General features: G+C 41.4%; 2 protein-coding genes and 1 long non-coding RNA gene across 16 annotated transcripts in view; 1 reads left to right on the plus strand and 2 right to left on the minus strand.

The window, feature by feature from the left end:
* The window catches only part of Poc1b (POC1 centriolar protein B), a 109,235-nt gene extending 103,331 nt beyond the window's left edge, over positions 1-5,904 (minus strand). The window contains exons 1-2 of one of the 3 annotated variants that reach the window (XM_074084090.1): positions 5,760-5,904; positions 5,053-5,137 (exon numbers count right to left, since the gene is read on the minus strand). In XM_074084090.1, coding sequence (XP_073940191.1) covers positions 5,053-5,137; positions 5,760-5,774 — 100 coding nt within the window. In that variant the 5' untranslated portion in view covers positions 5,775-5,904. The other 2 variants (XM_074084091.1, XM_074084089.1) reach the window with 2 other exon arrangements.
* Positions 197-5,043, minus strand: Galnt4 (polypeptide N-acetylgalactosaminyltransferase 4). Its single transcript, XM_020168371.2, has one exon. It carries the CDS (start codon positions 4,485-4,487, stop codon positions 2,739-2,741), a length of 1,749 nt encoding a protein of 582 aa, XP_020023960.1. The 5' UTR covers positions 4,488-5,043; the 3' UTR covers positions 197-2,738.
* Positions 5,905-16,560: 10,656 nt separating the features above from the next.
* LOC141425808 (uncharacterized) overlaps positions 16,561-22,448 on the plus strand; it is a 149,274-nt gene continuing 143,386 nt past the window's right edge. For 7 of the 12 annotated variants that reach the window (XR_012450935.1, XR_012450930.1, XR_012450929.1 and 4 more), the window contains exon 1: positions 16,565-16,728. This is a non-coding gene — a long non-coding RNA (uncharacterized lncRNA). Of the gene's footprint in view, positions 16,729-22,448 lie in introns of all 12 variants that reach the window. The other 5 variants (XR_012450931.1, XR_012450932.1, XR_012450936.1 and 2 more) reach the window with 2 other exon arrangements.

Raw genomic sequence — 22,448 nt, forward strand, 5'->3', positions numbered from 1 at the left:
CACATCAAAAGCATTTTATTGAGACCCTAAAATAACAATAGTATACAACTTAAAAATAATCTCTTCAACCTAGAAAATTTTGATTTGCTAACATGAATGCATATGCAAAAGCCTACCACTGAGTGAGTAAACAAATTTTCTTTTACAAGCAAGTTATTTTGAGTTGTAAAGACCCTTCTGATGATACGTTTTTTTCTAAAAAAAAATTACTGCTAAAAATGCTTAAGTAGATAGTCAATCTAGTCATTGGTCACTAGTTGACACAATGAATATTTAAAGTGGAAACTTCTTGCCCTTCAAATATTTTCATAAAATTATTATTAAGCATGTAAATTAGCTTAAAAGATCAACTCTTAATTGTCTATAGCAAAAGAGAACTTTGGTATTGGTAAGTTAGAATTAGAGAATCAAAATATATTTCATATGTGTTATTACAATGTATTTTTGGAATCCAATTGAAATATGCCTATGCATAAAAACACGAAAGCCTTTTTCCTCTGTTACATGTACTATTGCGAGGAACGATCAGCCCAATTATTCTGAATTACTGGCATTTATAAAACACCATCCTAAAATTTCTCCCCAAAAGATCTCTGGATCATACCTCCCATTTAAATAAATAATTAAATACTTTAGTTTTGAAATCCTTTTTTTTGCTTTTAATAGAAGTATCAAGATGCTAACAATAAAAATGATTCCAACAGGTACTTTAAGAACGCATTCCTTTTGGTTCTCCCACATAACAAGGAAGCTAAAAAGAACACCAAAAAAAAAAGGGGAGGAGGGAGAAAATTTTACAGGTTAAAAATAGAAATTCATTTTTTAAAGGAGACTAGGCAAGAGGAGAAGATATGTTTAGGAAAATATCACTTGAAAAATTCAGAGTATTATTATAAATCCTCCTTAAACCCAGGGCCAAGCACATTGCACACAGAATATTTTCACTTTAAGAGGCAAAAAAGAAAAAAAGAAGCAAATTAGTCACAATTACATAGCAATTTTAATTTTTGAAATGGTCATCCTAAACAATTTTCTTAAATTCAGATTTCGTGAAGTTCCTACTCCCCACCGAAAACTTCTTATGAAAACCTGTGAGCCAATTCTTTTTGGAGCATACATTTTTCTATAAATCCAAACCAAGGTGAAGAAATTGAGATTTAATTCTCAATTCAGCCTGTGATTTCTGGACATAACACTGGTATGAAACCAGTAAAGACACTTAAAAAATATTTTTACTTCTCAAATACTTTAGTTTGGGAATGTTTATGTTCTTATTCCAAAGGTTACTTTTAGAGTTTAAAAGTTTTAAAAACAAAACTGGTTCAACAACTGCCAAAACTGAAGTGACTACAAACACTGACTACAACTTCCTGCCCACAGAGATAGGTGAGCCCTGCTCACTTCATCTATAAAACTACTTCTCTTTACCAGCTTCACAACTGGAAAGAACATCGCTCAATTGCTCAGCATTGTCTATGTCAAAAATGAAGAGATGAAGTGTTATAGAAACTGCATAGTGACTGAGTGTGAGGAGAATGTGTAATCAACATTTCAGAACTGGAATACCACCAGAAGAGAAAACTAAGGTCCACACACAATAAAATGACCAGACCAAAGTTCACAATACTCAGCTAAGCCATCCATCCATCCATCCATCCATCCATCCATCCACACACTCACTGAAAGCTTCCACAAAGCCAGGCTGCTACGTGCTGACAATCTAGTAGGCAGCAGTCACAACTGCCAAGGCAGTCTCTTTTCCTAACAATCTTAAGATAAATCCTTAAATTTCCAGATTGGTAAGAACTTGTAGAAGATTTCCACAGCTTCTGTAGAACTGGGCCCGCTTTCAGTTTCACACCTTTCAGTAAACACAGTTGGGTTTAACTTCAGAGAGGCCTCAATTGTGTTTACTTTAAATGATTTAAGCACTAACAAAGGGAGGCACGGTGTTCTGAATGAGTCCCTTTCTGGTACATTCATAACTTAAGGAAGTGCAATCAGAAAATGCCCACAAAAAGGACAGCTTACAAAATCAGAGGGATTTGAGGTATTGATATATAGATCAGTTAAGTCCAATAGCTCAGTTGACAAAGTATGGAATATTATGTATCTCCCTATTTTATTCAGACCTGGCCATAGTTTTCTGAGATGCCTGTATGTTAAAAAGACCTTCAGAAACTCACATCCATACCAATGCCAGCTTCCAATGACACACATATCTAAATAAGCCCTTTTTCTCCTTAAGATCAACTTTCTTTGATTTTTATTTGATTAAAGGAAAATTCAAAAAAATCACATTCTAAATAATCAAAATAGCAATAGCTCAAACTGCACATTTCTGAGTTTTGATTTAAAAAATGGCACGTGCAGTGAACTTACCCATCAGCATAAATCATACCTCATTTCACTTGGACTTCTATATTCTTTAATATTACATCTGGCACTTAAGTGTTTTGTGCATCTCAATTCACAGTCAGCTTCTTTAAAGAGAAGTAAGAGACCATTATCGACAAAACTGTTACATAAAATAACACATCGGTAAGGCACTTTGAAATATTAAACAGCAGCACTCTGTGCACCCAGTTTCAGTGTAATATCACCAAATGAAACACAGCTTTCTAGTCCTCTCATAGATTGCTGTTGGGTGACTTCTGGTAAAAACACAATCTCCACTGAGGTTCTTTGCCTTTCTGGAAGCTATTGTCAGCTCATGACAAAAGTGCTGTTGTGTTTTTCTATTTCTCAAAACTCCAGATTTGATTTTTATCCAGGGCATCACAAGTTCTCATCTGTACACTAGGTCGACCCTCAGGTGTCCGATAAGCACTAAGACACATTCCTGAGTGGGGATGAAAAATGGTTCCATCTTCTTTAAAATGCCAAATAATGTTTACAGGGACAGGGGACCCATCTTTAGGACAGTTTTGCATTCCTACATGATTTTTTTGCTCAGGAACCTCCGCACATAACTCAGTCACAGAATTAAACCTTATTTCTTTGTTTGAAGTATATTCAAAGAATTGATTGCCTCCTTGACCATGACATCCAAACAATGAAAGGTGTGCACCTGTAGGGTTGTTCTCAGGAGAATTGTAATCTAAACATTCAGAAGAGATTCCCATACTGTGAATAGCCCCGTGCCAACCTGGCCTATCCTCTGGTACATGTAAGTTAGAAAACACATTTTTCAAATACCAGTCAAAGCTCTTGCATCTCAGCCGTTCTCGTAGTAATTTTCTTTCAGAAATATCTCCATAAGCTTCTTTCCGAGCTGGAGGGTTTCGATTGTAGAAATGCTCTTTGTATTCATCCATCCATACTTCTGCTGCCCGAGCAGTATTCTGTAGGAAATTGGGACGAGCATATGGTGCCCGCTTGGGGAACACATGGCCCACGTGAGAACATGGGTGGATCTCCAATTTGCCACCACACTGCCATACCCTAAAAGACAGCTCAAGGTTTTCACCTCCCCATACTTCCATTCCAGTGTCATATGTTCCCAGGTACTCAAAATATTTCTTACTAACAGCAAACAGCCCTCCAGCCATGGTGGGTGATCTGATGGGGTCAATTCTTGATGTCCGTCTGTCCCTTTCGTGTTTGGGGACAGAATGCCACTGGAATGTTAAGCGCCAGTCAAACCCACCAATCATGGGCTCCCCCGTCTGCATATAGAACTCAAAAGTGTTCCAATCAATAGTATCTATAACAGGACAAACAACTGCTGTTTCATCTCTACCAATCCTTTCCAAAAGTGGTTCCAGCCAACCAGAATTACACTCGCAGTGACAATCCAGGAAAGTGAGGACATCACCAGTGGCAAAAGTGGCCCCAATGAGGCGGGCTCTAACCAGCCCCTCCCGTTTATTGGTTCTAATCAAACGGACTCTATCGAGATTGCTGATGTAAGTTTCAAGTTGTGCCTTCAAATAAATTCTGTCACTCAAGTCATCAACCAAGATGATCTCCTTCAAAAGCACAGCAGGGGAAGTTTCTAAAACACTGTGAATGGTGCGGAGCAAAGTCGACCAAGCTTCGTTGTAGAAAGCGATGATGACAGAGGTGGTGGGAAGTCTCCTGTAGTCGAACTTCTTGGATTTACACTCGTACATTCTTTTATCCTCTATGTGGCGGTGCAGGGAGATCCTGTCACTGAGGTAAATGTTGATGGCATATCGCTCAATGAGCTCTTCTTGTTGCTTCAGTTCGCCCTCGTTGAGCTGCAGTTTGCTGGCTCTCCCCCACTCCCCAAGGGCATGGGAATCCGCAGGGGGCTTCTCATAAAGAGGTTGGGACAAATCCTCTGCTCTCTCCTCAAAGGTTGAGAGTCGACCTGCTCCCTGCTCTCTAGCATGGCCGGCTCCTGCGGAGGCATGGAAAGTGGAGACCGAGAATTCCACTACGATATAAGCCACAGTTAAAAGCGCCAGCAACAGGCAGCTCTTGCCCGCCCAGGTCCACCTCACGGCCATCCGGATCCTCATGGCCAGGGCGTTGACGCGGCCACCGAGCCACCACGCAGGGGAAGTGCAGCGGAGCCCACGGCTTGAGTTCCCGGCTCAGGTAGGGGTGAACTTCCCAGCAGGTCCCTTCTTTCATGCAGACGATCGGCTCCTTTCCCGCCACCGGGGTCTCCCAGAGGTCACTTGAGACGCCTCCCCACCCCCCGGTCCTTGGGCTCCGGTTCAGCCCAACTCCTCAGCCCCTACACTTCCTCCTGCTCCTCTCAGAACTTTTCACAAACTCTGCAGCCAACACCACACCCTCCCCGGGCGGAAGACAAACCCCTCCCCTTCCCACGCACTCCTCCTGGCGGTTAGTTCGCGAACGTTGTGTGTTGGGCCCTGCCGGCAGGCGGCCCTGCCGGGCCAGGCGAGAGCCGGGGGGACCCGAGTGGTCCCCAGTTGCACCCCACCCCATATAGGCGGTTCTCTTGGGGGCCCAGCAAGGGCAGGAGCAAAGGATGACGGCCAAATGAGCTGCTTTTGTCTTGTCACAAAATGAAAAACATAAACGGGAGAGAACTGAGAATGAATGAATAAAACTTACCAAGTTGTTTGGAGTTGGGGCTAAAGTCCACCGAGGTGATAGCAGCTTTGTGGCCTTTAAAATAACGCTCCAAAACGGGGTCCTCCTAGGAAGAAAAGTGGTCAAGCTTTGAAAGCAGGTGAGGACCTCCAAGTCCAGGGGTTCACGAGGTCCTTCCCCGGGGTCCGGCCGCAGTGGGCTGAGCGGTATAGGAGCCCTGGCCGGGCGCCCAGACCTCTCCATGGAGACTCGGGCCCGGTCCCTCGCCAGCCGGCAAAAGCCTCCATTCCGGCTTCCTAAGCCCGGAGCATTCGAGGGGCCACCTGTGGGCCCCCCGACAGGCACGCTCCCGGCCCCGCCCCCCAGGTGCGGAGTCCACAGGTGCCAGCGCGCGCCGGGGCTTGGATCCTTTTAAACCTCCCAGGTGATTCTGACGCAGGCGCTCCACAGAAACGCTGTGTGAGTTCTGGGGGCTATGGGGTCGTCCGGGCTCTGTCCGGAGCTCCGGGATGCCAGCAGGACGGCCCGGCAGCCCCGAGAGCCTAGACTCGGTGACCCCGATGCCCAAACCTAGAGAGTGAAATGCGGGCGCACGGGGACGAGGGGCGGGATACTCCGGAGCCGGCTGCCCCACCTGCCTCCATCTCCCGCCAAATGCCGGCATGATCCCCTCCTGGCCCCGCAGCCGCGGGAACGGCTCGGAGAAGGGATAGTCAGCCCATCCTTACCGGGGCGGAGGCCATAGGGGAAGTGGTCAGTGCTGGGCTCCTGCCGGGGGGGACCGGGGAAGGGAAGGGGACAGGGTAGGAAGGGGGACCGTGCGGCGCCCGGAACTGTCTGCCGGGAGCGGCGGCGCCTCCCGGTCACTACAACAACGGCGGCCCAATCAAGGCGCGCGCGGCAGGCGTGGCCAGACGAACCCCGAGACTCCCCGCGCGCGCAACCTGGAGCCTACTGAACCCCGGGCGGGGCGCTGCGGGGTCCTGCGTGTTCTCACACCCAAGACAACGGTGGCGAACGCCCGCGCGCCCCCCGGGGTTGCTGTCCAGAAGGGAATCGTAACCACAAGGAGAATGAGATCGATGGGAGGGACGCTGGGATCGATACAATCAGCGTTCTATTGCGCGTTAAAGAGACGGCGCCACGGTTTTTAACCTGGTCCCCTACAGCATGCGGTGACGGGACAGGGAGCCTTAATAGGATATGAAGAGGTTTGAATTTGCTTAACCACTGTTTTTCATTTGCTGTCCCCTGAGCGATATAGATACAATGATGGTTACAGGTAGTGAATGAACGTTTTTTTTGAAGTTTGCATTCACTTAATTTTTTTTTACCTCCTGTATGATTTTACTCTTGGTTTTTGAGACAGGATCTCCTTATGTAGACCAGGCTGGTCCTCCTGCCTCAGGCTTCCCAAGTGCTGGGATTGCAGAAGTGCCCCCACCACGCTCGCTGTATGTTTCTATTTTCATCTGCTCATACTTTACAGTGGTAAATTCACACAAATTTATAGTCTTCCAGAAGACTTAGAAACATCTGTTTTTGTTTTAAGTTACTAGACCACATAATAATTACAACCATTTCTACAGTAGGCTTTCTTACACATAGTATTATTTGTGCTTTAGCAACAAGGTGTAGTGGTAAAGTTACAAAATACTACCAACATTAGCAAATTATAAACTTCATTCTTACCTTGGTCTAAAGGCCACACAGAGGTAGCTCTCCCAAGTCCTATCCTTCTTTAAAACCCTGCCTCAAAGCATGTATGACACAGCTGAAAAGTATATATAGAATAAAGATAACTAGCAACAAAATGGCATGATAGACCACCAAAACTGGTTAAGATACATGCTTTATGCAAATGAAAGGTGTACTACATACTTTAATTTATAGGTTCTCTGTAAAATGTCTAAGTTTAGCTTTAATGAGTATTATACATGCCGATTAAAGAGGTAGAAAATGACTTTAGATTGCAATACAGTATTATTTGAATTCAAGTATGTTTATTAAATATCTGCTGTATCATGAAAAAATGCTCACCATCTCTAGCAATAAAGGAAATGCAAATTAAAACCACACTAAGATTCCACTTCACCCCTGTTAGAATAGCCATCATTAGCAACACCACCACCAACAGGTGTTGGCCAGAATGCACGGGCGGGGGAAGGAACCCTCTTACACTGTTGATGGGAATGTAAACTAGTACAACCACTCTGGAAAAAAATTTGGAGGCTACTTAAAAAGCTAAACATCGATCTACCATTTGATCCAGCAATACCACTCTTGGGGATATACCCAAAAGACTGTGACACAGGTTACTCCAGAGGCACCTGCACACCCATGTTTATTGCAGCACTACTCACAATAGCCAAGTTATGGAAACAGCCAAGATGCCCCACTACTGATGAATGGATTAAGAAAATGTATTTATACACAATGGAATGTTATGCAGCCACGAAGAAGAACAAAATGTTATTATTTGCTGGTAAATGGATGGAATTGGAGAACATCATTCTGAGTGAGGTTAGCCTGGCCCAAAAGACCAAAAATCGTATGTGTTCCCTCATATGCGGACATTAGATCAAGGGCAAACACAACAAGGGGATTGGACTTTGATCACATGATAAAGCGAGAGCACACAAGAGGGGTGAAGATAGGTAAGACACCTAAAAAATTAGCTAGCATTTGTTGCCCTCAACACAGAGAAACTAAAGCAGATACTTTAAAGCAACTGAGGCCAATAGGAGAAGGGAACCAGGAGCTAGAGAAAAGATTAGTTGGAGAAGAATTAACTTAAAAGGTAACACACATGCACAGGAAATCAATTCGAGTCAATTCCCTGTATAGCTATCCTTATCTCAACTAGCAAAAACCCTTGGTCCTTCCTATTATTGCTTATACTCTCTCTTCAATAAAATTAGAGGTAAGGGCAGAATAGTTTCTGCCAGGTAGCAAAAGTTACCTGAGAGGTAAAAAGATGTCTGAAATGTTTTCCCTGCCCTCAAGAACCCAGGAATCTAGGTTGATGAGTCTCATTTTAATGTGTCATTCTGACTTAGTGGGTCCATCCCTAGAGATGCTGATTCAATATATATGGGGTGAAATCTAGGGCCCTACTGATGTAACAAGCTCAGATTATTGCTATAGGAATCTCAGCTATGTATGATAAGAAACATTGCTCGAATATAGAAGATGATGTGTTTAGAGTACTGATACTCTTACTGATCTTTGGGGCTTCAATGTGGCCAGGGTTCTTGGGTACAACGCCTAAGATTAGAATGTTGCCTAGGTTTGGCAAAAGAACCAGGAAAAGTAGGAAGATAGTAAAGAGTGATTTATCGGCAAAGCAAAAATATACCTCTGGGCACCAGGCAGCAGTTGGATGAGTCAGGACAGTACACATCAAGGGGATAGGCGGGCAATTGGATATGGACCAACTGCAAGGAATCTGTTGGAGCTTGGGGTTTTACTATCCAATAGGGTGAGGTTATTAGAAAGCATGAAACTGAGGCCCTACCCTGGTAGTCACTCCCAAATTCTTCACAACTTGCAGCAACTGCCCAGGAGTTGGGAAGGCATTCACCTACACATTTGATCCTCTTCCTCCTCATTTGATTCTCCTTTTGCCTTCCCTGGTGTAGTACTGCTATTAGAAGGTCATATAGCAATCATTATACCCTCAAGGGCACACCTGACCTTGATATGGGACGTGAACTCCCTAAAAAGGATATAGGGCCATTATCTTAATCATTGGCCTAGAGTGTAGGCCATCTGGGGTTTTAGAATGGAATCTCATAGCCCAGGGAATTCCATGTTCCTGTTCATGCCTATCTAGCTGCCTCTGCTAACAATACCAGGGCTGGGCTGTAGCTCAGTGGTAGAACACTTGCTTAGCATGCACAAAGCCCTGGGTTTGAACCCAACACACACAAAGAATATTGATACCAGCAACCTGTCAGCAAACTGTAAGCTTTGCTGTTTATTTCCAGTTTAAGTTTGGCATTTGCAGAAAAGACTGATGAATTGGGGACATGGCTCAAGTACAGAGCACTAGCCTAGGAAGGTGAGCTCCCGAGTTCAGTCCCCAGCACTACCAAAGCCAGAAAAGGACTGGCATGCTTAAAAATAATGCTGGAATGCTGATGGGAAATGTAAAATGGTGTGGTGTTGAGGAAAGCAGTCTGGCAATTCATCAAAAAGGTAAACATCATTTACTTTCCACTTTGAAAGCAGGACTCAAACAGATACTTGTATACCACTGTTCATTACAGCATTATTTACAATAGTCAAAAGGTAGAAACAACAAAGTATCCAACAGATGTGTAGGTAAACAAAATGTATATACACTTTTAAGTAACATTTTACGGATTAGTCCTTTTTTGTATCAGTCATCTATTGCCATAATAATGCAAAGTGTTAACAACCAACCATAAAACATCAGTGACATAAAAATTAATTAATTTTTAATTTATTGGTAAACAAAACATATTGAGTAGATGAGAAATTACCTATTGTCCCATCACCTTGTATGTAAAAAGGAATTCAGCCATAAAAGTTAATGGATTTCTGATAAATATTAACATATAGCTGGACCTTGAAAATACGTTGAATGAATAAGCCAGAAACATATATATTATATGATTACATTTATATGAAGTTAGGTGGATTCACAGAGACACAAAGTAGAATAGAGTTACCAGGGGAAAGGGAGAATGGGAGTTTTGTTTAATGGTGCGGAATTTTTTTTGAGACAATGCACTTTTGGAAATAGTGGTGAATTTTTACAACACTGAAAATGTGCTTAAGCATGTGGATTGTACACTTAGAAATGATTAAAATGGTAAATTTTATTTCATGTGTGTTTCACAAAACTAAAATTCATAATGGTGGAAACTGAGGAGTAATCAAACCTCAGGAACTCTCATGGTCATGGTATGTCTAATATCTGGTCAGCAGATTAAAAGGGAGAAAAAGTTGGAAACAGACATTAGCTCAAAAGAAAAAGAATTTAGGTATAAATTTCTCTAAGTGTTTCAGTAAAAGTTTAAAAAAACTTTTCAGTTATCAAAAATACATTTAAAGATAATCAGAAAGACAAGAGGCAAAGCAGGTTATGAAAGAATATCTGCATTCTTACTAAAAAATATCTTTCCTTGTTACTTATTTGTCCCTCTTGTTCTAGTTATCTATTGCCACAATAATGCTGTGTAACAAACAACCATAAGATGATAGTGACATAAAAATAAACAGTTGTTTAATTTATTGGTAAACAAAGTGTGTTATTAATTGAGCAGACGGGAAATTATCTGCTGCCCTATTGCCTAAAGTTGACCTTGAAACCTGTCGTATCTCCAGCATTGCAGCAAAACAATGTTTGTCATATCTTATGATATGCTTGTTACAGTTAGGTACTCTTCTCATTTGGGCCTTTGATCATCAAAATCATCTTATTAGAGAGGTACTAATATTACCATTCCCACTTTATAGACAAGAAAATTAAAGTGTAGAAGCATTAAATTCCTTGCCCAAGACACACAGCTAAGGACTGGTAGAGCTGAAATTAGACCCCAGCAGTTTGCCCCCAGGATCTCCTCTCTTAAGCACTAAAGTCATGATGCCTTTTGCATGACTGCAGTGATTTAAAAAAAATTTTAGAACTAAGCAACCTCTTGCAATTGCTTTAAGTGGGGTGAGGAGGGGGCTTGGAGGAGAGACAATGGGGGCAATGTAAATAATGTACAATATAAGTCTAATCAGAATTGTCACTATGAATCTCTCCCTGTATAATGAATATATCCTAATAAAAATTTATAAATTAAAAAAAAATTTGGTGGTTTTGAGACAGAGTATTGCTGTGTAGCCTAGGCTTACCTCAAACTCAGGATGCTACTGGCTCAGCCTCCTGAGTGTTGGGGTTATAGGTGTGTGCCACCAGGCCTGGCTTCATGATTATAATTACATTGTAAATGTATAAAATTTTGTATCCTAGGTTTTAATAAGTTTTACAAAAATAAAAATAACTCCTTTCTTTTCATTCCACAGTCCCCATTTATTACTCCAAATTGGCCCTCCCATAGTTTTTTTTCCATGTTGATTTTCTCCTTTTCTGCCTTTCCTCACTTTTGCAAATAGCAAAAGCTCAGAGGAAAAGAAATCTGGCCAAAGTTGAAGAAGTATTGTCTAACTCAAACCTACTTGAGTTCGTGTAATTCTTCTCACTATGGTGATTATTTGCCACTTTCCAAAATGGCAAACTTGTCATTATTATGGATGCAACCACAGGCAGGACCCATATTTGAAAATTGGAGACTGCGTACTAGGTAGGGTAATCTGATCTTTGGTTAGCCCTTCTTTTCAAGGACCCCCTCAATCCAGAAATTATCCATCTGAACCATTTAAAGGATTGTTTTAGCTCTGGTCATTCCTTGGTTAGTGGTCTTCAATTCAGGAACAAATGTGCCACCTACTGTTCATATCATATATGGCACTTGGATTAAACATACTTTGATGCTTGTTTATAGGCAGTGGTCCTGTCTTCTTGAAATTATCTATCTATCCAAAGTATAGAGAGGGAAAATATAATATTGATTTGGACTATTAAAGCATAAACATTTCTTAAAGACTTGATTTATTTCAATCAACATCCAGTCTCCAAATCCTATCATCTATGTCCTTACAGTTATTTTTTTATCTTCCTATTTTTCTGTTCTTCTGGCTCCTGCTACTTGCCAGGCTCTTCCTCTGTCTCCTATCTTAGTACACTTTAACTTGTTTTCTGACTTCAGGACTCTTTCTCTCTGCCTGTCCGTGCTACCTACTATTGATAAATACATAAGTATCACCAGGATAGCTTGATAACAATACAAATTCTTGGGCCCCAACACAAGTTGTGATTTAGAAAGCCTAGTGTGAATACTGGAAATCTGTTTTTATGCAAGATTTCTAGGTGATTATAAGATGTATCAATATTTGGGAACCACTGGGCATATTGTGCCACAGGTCTTTAAAACGCACTTTAAGTGAACTTTAAAATGCCTCAAACCAAGCTGTATTTTCTATCTGGCCACACATCTTCCTTGGGACAATACTTAAGCTTTTGCAGTCAACTATGCACATGTACCCTTTGGAGGCTTTTCTAGAACTGTCCCTGTGACTGCAAATGTCCTACAACTTCCACATAAAGAAACCTATCTCAGGACCCAGGAAGATATATTTATGTGAAATTACTTTCTCTGGACCTATTCACCCTTACAAAAATATGACATTATTTCTTCCTTTGTGTCCCCATATTATGCTATTTAGCGTTCTACTTAGCACTATTTTATATTGCTCCATTATGTCTATATTTTATGTGTCTAACAACCCTCATTGTAGTGAAAAGTCAGTAAAGGTTAGAACTGTGTTGTATTCATTTTAGTATGATTCTGCAGCCACCACAATCCCTGACAAGTAGTAGAGGCACAATTAATATTTTCTGTATCTATTGATGATATACAATGTAACTAGCTAGCTCTGTATTCACTAAAACTACCTACAAAAGAAATAGAAAACATGATCATTGTCCTCAAATAGTTTAAAAACAAAGCCAGGCACCAGTGGCTTACACCTGGAATCCTAGCTACTTAGGAGGCAGAGATCAGGAGGATCTCGAGACCTTATCTTGAAAAAAAACCATCACAAAAAAAGGATGGTGGGGTGGCTCAAGGTGTAGGCCCTGAGTTCAAACACCAGTACTGCAAAAAAAAAAAAAAAAAGTTAAAAAAATCAAATTGGGGAGATAGGACGAATTTTATGAGATAATTAGTGAAACAACACAAAAAAAGTTTTTGTAAAAAAACGAAGTTATGTAAAGCAGTAGTACATAGTAACTGTAGGAATGATCCAAATATCTATACAGTAGCCATCCTTTTTCCTTTTCCTTCCTTCCTTCCTTCCATCTGAGACAAGATCTCTCTATGTAGCTCAGGCTGACTTTGAACTCACTTTGTTGCTTACCCTGGCTTTAAGCTCTCGACTCTCCTGCTACAGCTTCCCTGGTACTGGAATTATACTAGTGCCCCCAGAACACCTGGATTATTGCAGTTTTGTGCATGTGTGTGTGTGTGCGTGGTACTGGGGCTTGAACTCAGGGCCTATACTTTGAGCCACTCCACCAACCCTTTTTCATGAAGGGATTTTTCAAGATAGGGTCTCGCAGAACTATTTGCTTAGGCTGGCTTCAAACCACAATCATCCTGATCTCTGCCTCCTGAGCAGCTAGGATTACAGGTATGGTGGCCCTGGGGTTTGAACTCAGGTCCTCATGCTTGCTAAGCAGGCACTCTTACCATCTGAGCCACTCCACCAGCCCCCTGGATTATTGTAGTTTTGTAGTGTGAAATATACTAAAGACATTTGACTGGTCTTTGGAGATATTCTTAGGAAAGATTTTATAGGAGAGGAGGACTGTCAGTTTTTAATTTAAAAATATGGTAGGATTAGTAGTTACCAAGAACTGGAAGAAGAAGAAATGGGAATGATTGATTACTTGTGAGAAAGGGGTAGTGATGAAATGCTCTGGAATTAGATAATGATGATAATTTTACAATTTGATGAATAAGCTAAAAACTATTGACTTAGTGGTCAATAGACTCTCCAGAAGGCCTTGTTAAAATGCATATTTCTGGGAGAGTTCAGTAGGTCTGGAATGGCACCTAATAATTTGCATTTATAACAAAGTACAAATTTCCTAGATATGATGTTGCTGCTACTAGTGAACCATCTTGTAACAACCAGCACATTAAAAAGTAGGGGGAAGAAAAAGAGAAAACAGAATAGTGTTTTCTAGAGGCTGGGGGAGGAGTGGATGAGGAGTTATTGTTTACTGGAATTTCAGTTAGTGAAGTTGAAAAAGTCCTGCAGATGTATGATGGCAGTGGTTGCAAAACAGTGTGGATATACTTAATGTCACTGAAATATACTCACAAAAATGATTAAATGGTAAATGTTGTGTTATGTGTATTTTACTACCCTTAAAAAAGCAGGGAGGTGTCAAAAGGGAAGAAAACACATGACTAAAGGTGTTATTCATGGTATGAAAATACAATGGAAAGCATTATAGTAATGAAGGATTCTGCCATTATTGGAGCAGTGGTAGTAGGACTATAAAGAAAGAGATGGATATTTTTACAGGTGTGAAATGATTAAAATGAAGGGGGCAGGGCAGAAAAAAAAAACAGAGATGCTGTCCTTGTTCCTGAACTAATAATACCTGTCTGCAAATGGTTGCCTTATGACCCAAAGAGCCAGAATCCTCTTCTAAGGTGTATAGTTTTTAAAATTTTTAACATTTTACAAACAACGTGATAGCTTTTACTATCTCAGACAAATAAAATTACATTTTTCCTAGCCAATTAGATATATTTTGATAGTTACAATAGGTTTCTACTTCTAAAAAATTGCATTCCTTTTCCCACTTGGAAAACATGCCTGCCTTCCATTTTCATCCTAACCATAAGATCATGCTTGGGAAGGTCAGTTGATGTGGAACATCACCAGGACTTCCCAAGTGAACGTGAAGAAGGACTTGATGATGACTGGCCAGTCTTTGTTAAAATGCCACTCATTGGGCTGGAATATGGCTCACACTATAAAGCACCTACCTAGTAAGTGTAAGGCCCTGAATTCAAATGCCAGTACCACCAAAAAAATTCTAAAATGTCACTCTTCAAGGAGGTCTCCTAGGTAACTCTTTTTACTGTAGCTTTATCTTCCGGGATTCCTTATTCCTTTACCATGTTTTTCTTTGTAGTCTTTGCTGTTACTTTTGCCTTGTATGCTCCTCTCTAAAATCTTTGACTCTTTTTTCACTTCATTTGGTTCTCACCACCTTTTCTAAAATTAGTGCCCCCTAATTCTTTATTACATTACACTTTTATTTTGTTTCACATGTATGTTACTCCCAACTAAAAAGTAGACAAATTATTGGGATTATATTTCACCAAAGGAGATATATAAATGATCAATAAGCACATGAAAAGATGTCCAAGATGTCATTAATCAATAGGGAAATATAAATCAAAACCACAATGAGATACAACTTCACACACTACAATAGTTCTAGTCAATAAGACATCATAGCAAGTGTTCGTGAGGATGTGGACAAGGTCACGCCCTCATGAATTCCTGATGAGAGTGTAAAATGGTACCACTACTTTATTCCTAGGAGTGGAATTGGTGAGTCCTATAGTAATTCTATGCTTAACATTCTGCAGAAGCATCCATGGACATGCCTTCTGTGGCCACTAAAGGGTTCTTAAATGTTTGGTTTTTTTTTTTAATAGAGTAATTATATAAGCCATCAAATACACTCCTGGGTTTGTGTCCATGATAACTGAACACACATAATTACACAGAAACATGGGCACAAATGTTCATAGCAGCATTACTCACAGTAGCCCAAATAACCTAATGGAAATAACCTAAATGTTTACAAACTAATGAATAAACAAAACAGTGGTGCATCCGTATAGTTGAGTATTATCTGCTAATAAAAAAAAGATACACTGTTTAATGCTACAACATGGATGAAACTTGAAAACATGCTAAGAACCCAGACAGTAATGTGAGATTCCTTCCATACGAAATGTTCAGGCTGAGCAAATCCATAGAGACAGACAGTGGGTCAGTGACTGTCAGGACTGGGGGAAAGAGAGAGTGGGGAGGAGCTACTAATGAGAAAAGGGCTTCTTGTTAGGGTGGTGGAAATATTCTAGAATTAGAAATTGGTTATAGATTTACACCTTGATGAATGTACTAAAACCCACTTGTTTTAACACTTAAAATAATTAATGACTTTATTTAAAACACAGAAGCACAAATAACCACTTGTCTCTCATCAAAATATAAACTCTTGGTTGTAGTTTGGGTCTGGACTGTCTCTAAAGGCCCCTGTGTTAATGGCCTGGTCCTCAGCCCCATGGTGCTATTGGAAGGTTATGGAACCTTTAAGAAGTGGAGCCTAGTGGAACGGTATTCGTCAGTGTGGGGGGTGGCAGACTGCCCTCAGAGGACATGTGGAACTCTTATCTCTTCCTCTCTCTTGTTCAAGGTCATGAGGTGAGGAGACTGCTCCACCACAGGCTCCCCATCAGAATGTGCTGCATTGTCACCGGACCAAAAGCAACATGGCCAATCACAGACTGGAACTTCCTAAACTGTGAGCCAAAGTAAACATTTTCTCTTTATAAGTTGATCATCTCAAGTATTTGTTACATTAACAGAAAGCTGGCTAACACATTTATCAGTAACTTCATGAAAACATGGCATATGGTCAGAAGGCAGGATCATTTGTGGAACCATCACCAGGGTATAAACTTTATGACAGCAAAGACATTATCATGTTAATCTGCTGTGGCTTGAATGCCTCCACCAAAACTCTCATTGAAATTTAACTCCATCTGTCAGATATTAACAATGTCAATACTTAATCCCACACTGTTTGGAGGTGGGACCTCTGGAAGGTAGTTAAGGTCAATAAATAAGATCTCAAGGTTGAGTCCAAAATCCAGTGGGGATCCTGGCTTTGTAAGAAGAGAGACCTGAGCTAGGAAGTTCTGTCTCCCCACGTGATATCTTGTACTGCCTAGGAACTCTGCAGAGTCCTCACCAGAAAGGAGGCCCTGACCAGATATCGCCAGTCTTCCCAGCCTCAGAACTGTAAGCCAAATAAACCTATATTTTTAAAAAATAAATTACAGTCTATGGTCACAGTTATAAAAATAGAAAATGGATTAAGACATTCACTAGATTCCAGAACAATGTTTTGGGTACATAGTAGGTACCCAATACAAATTTGTGACTTATGAAAAACTGAAAGAGGAAGAGACATTTCTGTGTAGAATGATCGGGGTGGGGGGGGGTTGGTGTGTGTGTGTGTGTGTGTGTGTGTGCATCAGTTCAGACTAAACTGTGTATTACAATAGAGTTACAGAAGGAAACTAGGTTGTTTCTTATATATAATAAGAAAATTCCAAATCTAAGCTCTTTCTAATATAATTGGGAATATTTTAAATTTGGACATTCTTAACCAGATTGGGAGGCTGAGATGGGAGGATTGTGGTTTCAAGATAGCCCAGGCAAAAAAGTCTATCTTTATGGAAAAAAGCTGGGCATGGTGACATATGCCTGTTATTCCTGAGATGGCCAAAGTGCTAATAGGAGGACTTTGGTCCCAGCCTGCCTGGACAAAAAAGAACCCCAAAAACAAGTAGACATGGCTCAAGCAACAGAGTACCTGCTTAGCAAAGGCAGATCCCCTGAGTCCCTGTGTTTTCCACCAAAACAAACAAAAAGCTCAGACATTCTAGACTTCTTTCCAATTATTATTGCTTAGTGAGCACTTCCGTTGTATTCATATTCTTGCCCCCAAAACTTTCATTCTATAACCTTGGTCAATTATTGGTAGCCTACTGTCTGAGGCAAGCCCACAGATATGTTTCATTTTAGTGTTCAAACATTAAAAATTATTTCAACACCTAGAGGTATGCCAAGTTTGTTTCAATGTACTTCCTTCTGTTATTGTTGTACTTGGTCTATTTCACACATTTAAAGGATCCTTCTGGCCCTTTGTATCAGTCATAAAGCCCTATGTTAAGCTGCTGTAACCTAAATACTGAATACAAACATACATTTTATTAATTTGACATTCTCAAAACCTTCCCTAGCCGGATGCCAGTGAATCACAGTCCTAGCTACTTGAGGGGCTGAGAATGGGAAGATTGTTGTTTGCCAGCCCTGGCAAACATTTCATGAGAGCCCATCTCAACCAATGGGTGGGTACAGTGCCCACCACTGTCATCCCAGTCTATGCAGAAGGCTGAGGTTGGGAGAATCAAGGTTCTAGGCCAGCCCAGGCAAATGTTCAGGAGACCCCATCCTAATGGGGAGAAAAGCTGGAGGTAGTGCTCATGCCTGTCATCCCAATAATGGCAGGAAGCTTAAAATAGGAGGCTTGCAGTCCAGGCTGAATTGGGCAAAAAACAAGACCCTATCTAGAAAATGATGAGAGTGAAATAGGCTGGGCTGGTGGCACTGGCTCAAGTGGTAGAGCACCTGCTTAGCAACTGTGAGTTCAAATCCCAGTACTACCAGAAAAAAAAAAAAAAGAAAGAGCCTCTGAGGAGGTCATTGAATTTGGTAACACAAGCTTGGCACATAGTAAGCATCTCATTCTTACAGGGCTGGTGGAGTGATTCAAGTGGTAGAGTATCTGCCCAGCAAGCAGGAAGCCCTGAGTTGAAATCCCACAGCCACCAATAAATAAACAAATAAAACCTTTCCGACATGAAAATGAAGAATTGTGTGTATCAGTTTCTCAATCATTTCTATGCTCCAATGCATCTGAACATTAAAACGCTCAGATCTTTGATTCTCAGTGGAGGCGACTCACCCCAGTAAGTCACAATCTTTGATTTGGGGGTGTTACAGTGTGGATGGGGATTGTTCCTCACAGGCTCATGTGTTAAAGGCTTGGTCCCCAGATGGTGGTGCTGTTGAGAGATAGCTGAAGCTTTAGGAGGTGGGGCCTAATTGAATGAAAAAGGTCATTGGAGACATGCCTATGAAGAAGATATTCAGGCCCAGGCACTTTTCGTCTTTCTCTTTTTGCTTCTTTGCTGCCATGAGGTGAGCAGTTTCCTCTGCCACATCTCCTCATCATGATGCTGTGCCTTGCCACAGGTGATAAAGAAGTAGGTCCAAGGGGCCATAGACTGAGTCCCTGAGCCAAAATAAATCTTTCTTCCTTTTAAATTGCTTATCTCAGCTATTTTGTCACAGTGATAAAAAGCTGACTAACATATGGAGAGTAAAGATTGGAGGCAGAAAACACAGGCTTGAGTTTTAGTTTTAAATAAAGACTCCACAGAAGATTCTGGCACTCTGCTGCAAGGTGTTGTATACTCGTTGCCATGATGATTACTCACTTGGAGGCTCATGGCTTTCTTAGAATACACAGATTCAGATAAATAACCAAGATAAGGATGACAACATTACAACAGAGACATAAAGGAATAGTAAAGGACTCAACTGTATGTGTTAAAGTACTAGTGCATTTTCAAGTCAAGATGAATGAGTAATTGGCAAAAGAAAAGCCTGGAAGAGCATCCTGAAGACTTTCATGTATTTCCATAAAGGTAACACAAGTATTGTTACTACCTCCTTCCTGGAAGATAGTGTTTACAGGTGTTAGATCTTTGCCCTTATATCTCCTGATATCCTAAGGTTCAGGTAAACATTCTTATCAGAGGAAGAAGAAGGGAGGCAAGTCACAGGACAACAATGCAGCATCCTGGCTTCCTTAGTCCAATGGATGCCGTGGATTGTCATGGAGAGAGGGAACACAGGCAGTAGCAGAAGAGGCTGTTTCATGACTGTCAGTGAGGCACTGAGCACAGCTATGCTGCTTGGATACCCTAGAGGCAAAGTAGGAAGCAGAAGGATGAAAGAGGAATCTCCCTCCTATGTGTGCATAGCCTACAGCATTATACTGACACAGTGAGGACTGCAGAGACTTTTACCTTGCAGGGTTTTGTGAATTACTCAATTTAAGTGGATAATTTAAATCAGTGGTTCTTATCCAGGGACAGTTCCCCACCCCTTCCCTGCCCCCAGCAGGGACATTTGGCAATGTCTAGAGAAATTTATGGTCATCACAACTGAGAATAATGGCTTCTGGTGGGCAGAGATGATACACACTGCTAAGTGTGCTACATGCATGGGACGATCCCTCCAATAAGGAATACTCAGCGTCAAATGTCAATAGTGCTGAGGTTGAGAAACCCCGATTTAAATGAAAGCATCTGCTAAATACTCAATAAATATTGCTTCACCATAGGTTGATCTTCTTGGGTTTGTACAGTTTTAAATAACTGGCAATTTTCTGAAGTACCCATATATACCAAGGGGGACTTGGTAAATGACATACTTCTTAACAACTTTTCTAGCTTCTTTAACTGGCATATTATGTGGTCATGTATGTATTTTTCTCCTACGAAGCTGTTATCAAATCATGGTAGATATCACTTGATGGCTTTTTTTCCCCCATTGCCTTGTTAGCAAGCTGTCTACCACTTAATCTATGCTCTCAGTCCTTTTGTTTGGCTTTTGAGATAGGATCTAACTTTGTCTAGGCTGACCTCAAACTCAAGGTCCTCCTGCCTCCCAAGTAGCTGGGATTACAGATATTTGCCACTATGCCCTACTAGACGTATGTTTTTTGAGATGGGGGAATCTTACTGTGTTGCCCAGGCTGATCTTGAACTCCTGGGCTCAAGTGATCCTCCCACCTCAGCCTCCTGATTGCTGGGACTACAGGCAGATACACTACATAGCATCTTTACCTCCTGAAAAAGTAGAATACTGTATCCTCTTCTAAGTTTCTTTATTTCTATTTTCTGATTTGATCAAGAATTTTTTTTTATGGTGCTGATGTTTGAACTAAGAGCTTCATACTTGCTAGATGGGGGCTCTATCACTTGAGCTACTGCACCAGCCCTTGATCAGGAATTTTTGAAATACTGCCTGGGGATTTGAAAAATGAGCCTATTAATATATCAGCTGATTTATTATCACCAATTACATAATCATTAATTGCCTTTTCTCCTCCTACTGCTGACTAATACTGCTCTCAAATTCTGCACATGTTAATCTTTCTCTATGATGAATATTCAGAACAAAATAAAAAAAAATAATAACTGGTAGAATCTCTGGAGAGCAGGCATTTCAATTCTCTCCTTTTGGAGATGAGAAACCAGAGATCCATGAAGGCATATTGACTGGCCCAACTCTATTTAGCTAGTTAGAACAGACCAAGCCTTCAAGTCAAGGCTCCAGAATCCAGTTCAGACTATCCCCTCAAATTTTGACAAATGAGCACTCTTTACTCTTGTTGAGTGCTCAATAAGAGATGAGTATATCTTTATTCATCTTATACATCTAGTGACATTCTCCATGAAACATAATTTTGACCCTCAGGCTTTACTGATATATCCATTCCACAAATGGGCCAGGCAGTTATATTAGGCATTGAATGTATAATAATAAGTAACCATGAGTATAAGAGTAGAAAACTCACCTTCTAAGCCCATATGGATAACAAGAATGTGTGAGATAGGGTTCGTAGATATAACACAGGGTGCTCTACTCAATTTCCAGTGGTAGGAGCAAACATTTGCTCTTTGCTCATTTTTGAAGGGGAGAGCATCAATTCTCACAACCTCTGAATAGAAGTCCCCAGCTTCTGCTGAGTAGAACACCTGTCAATAAATCCCTACACCCAGGGAAATGTGTATGTGTAGAATTAGACCTGATTTAATTAATCCAGTCAATGGGACATAATTTCACAAGACCCTCCATAGACACTAGAGGAAAGGTAAACAGAGCCCAAATACACAGCTGCTATTTAATAGGTAAGAAATTATATAGCCATCGGTGAGATTGGGGGTGGGGTGGGGAATGTGTACCAAAGATCGGGAAGGGCTGGATAGAAGACATGGCCTTGGAGATAAGGCTTTAAAGAAGAAAAGAGATTGGATTAGGTTGGGGCCTGTGTGGAGAGTGGACTGTGAAGGGTTGGATAAGGGGAACATAAGGGCCCCGCAGATGGAAGTGTTCATGGGAGAATCCTGTGATATAAACACCATGGTTATATTGTGGAAACTGTAAATAGTTGGTTTGCTGAGCACAGGGTACTGGGGAGGTGGGGAGAATTAAGACTGTTAGGTCAAAGAATTTGGACTTAGATAGTATCAGAAGAACCTGGCAGGTAGCAGACGACAATGTGCTCAGCAGGGTATTGAGGAGAGCTTAATTGAAGCGCTGCTTACAAAGGTGTGGGCAGGATGAAGGAAAACTGGCACGGTGGTTTACAGTGGGGCAGTGACAGCAGGATACCATTTCCATCCCTAGCTCTGAAGGGGGAACGTGGGGGAGGGGTGGGGACAGTGCTGACCAGCCAGAGATCTTAGAGCCTGCACGTCTCCATGATAGGAGCCGTGGCCTTTGGTAGAGGGGTACTGCCTGCCCTTAGCAGCCTGGCTTGGAGGAATAACATTCTTTGACTCCTTTGTGACTTCTTCCCTACTGCACAGGGGGCTGTGGATTGAACACAGGCCCAAGTGCTCTACCACTTGAGCCATGCTCCCAATCCCCCCATTGTTTGTATTTTTTTTAAAATAGGTTCTCACTAACTTTTCCCTGGCTTGCCTGAAACTCCACATCCTCCTGCCTTCACCTACTGAGCAGCTGGGAGTACAGGTGTGAACCATCACACCTGCTACTTCTGGTGACTTTCATTGGTTAAAATCACACTAAGAGTCTGAGAAGAAAGGCAGGCCACCATTGCAGCCTCCACAGGTCAGCATCCTGGAGCCCAGAAC

This window comes from Castor canadensis, chromosome 8 (assembly GCF_047511655.1).
Source record: "Castor canadensis chromosome 8, mCasCan1.hap1v2, whole genome shotgun sequence".
Classification (NCBI taxonomy): Eukaryota; Metazoa; Chordata; class Mammalia; order Rodentia; family Castoridae; genus Castor; species Castor canadensis.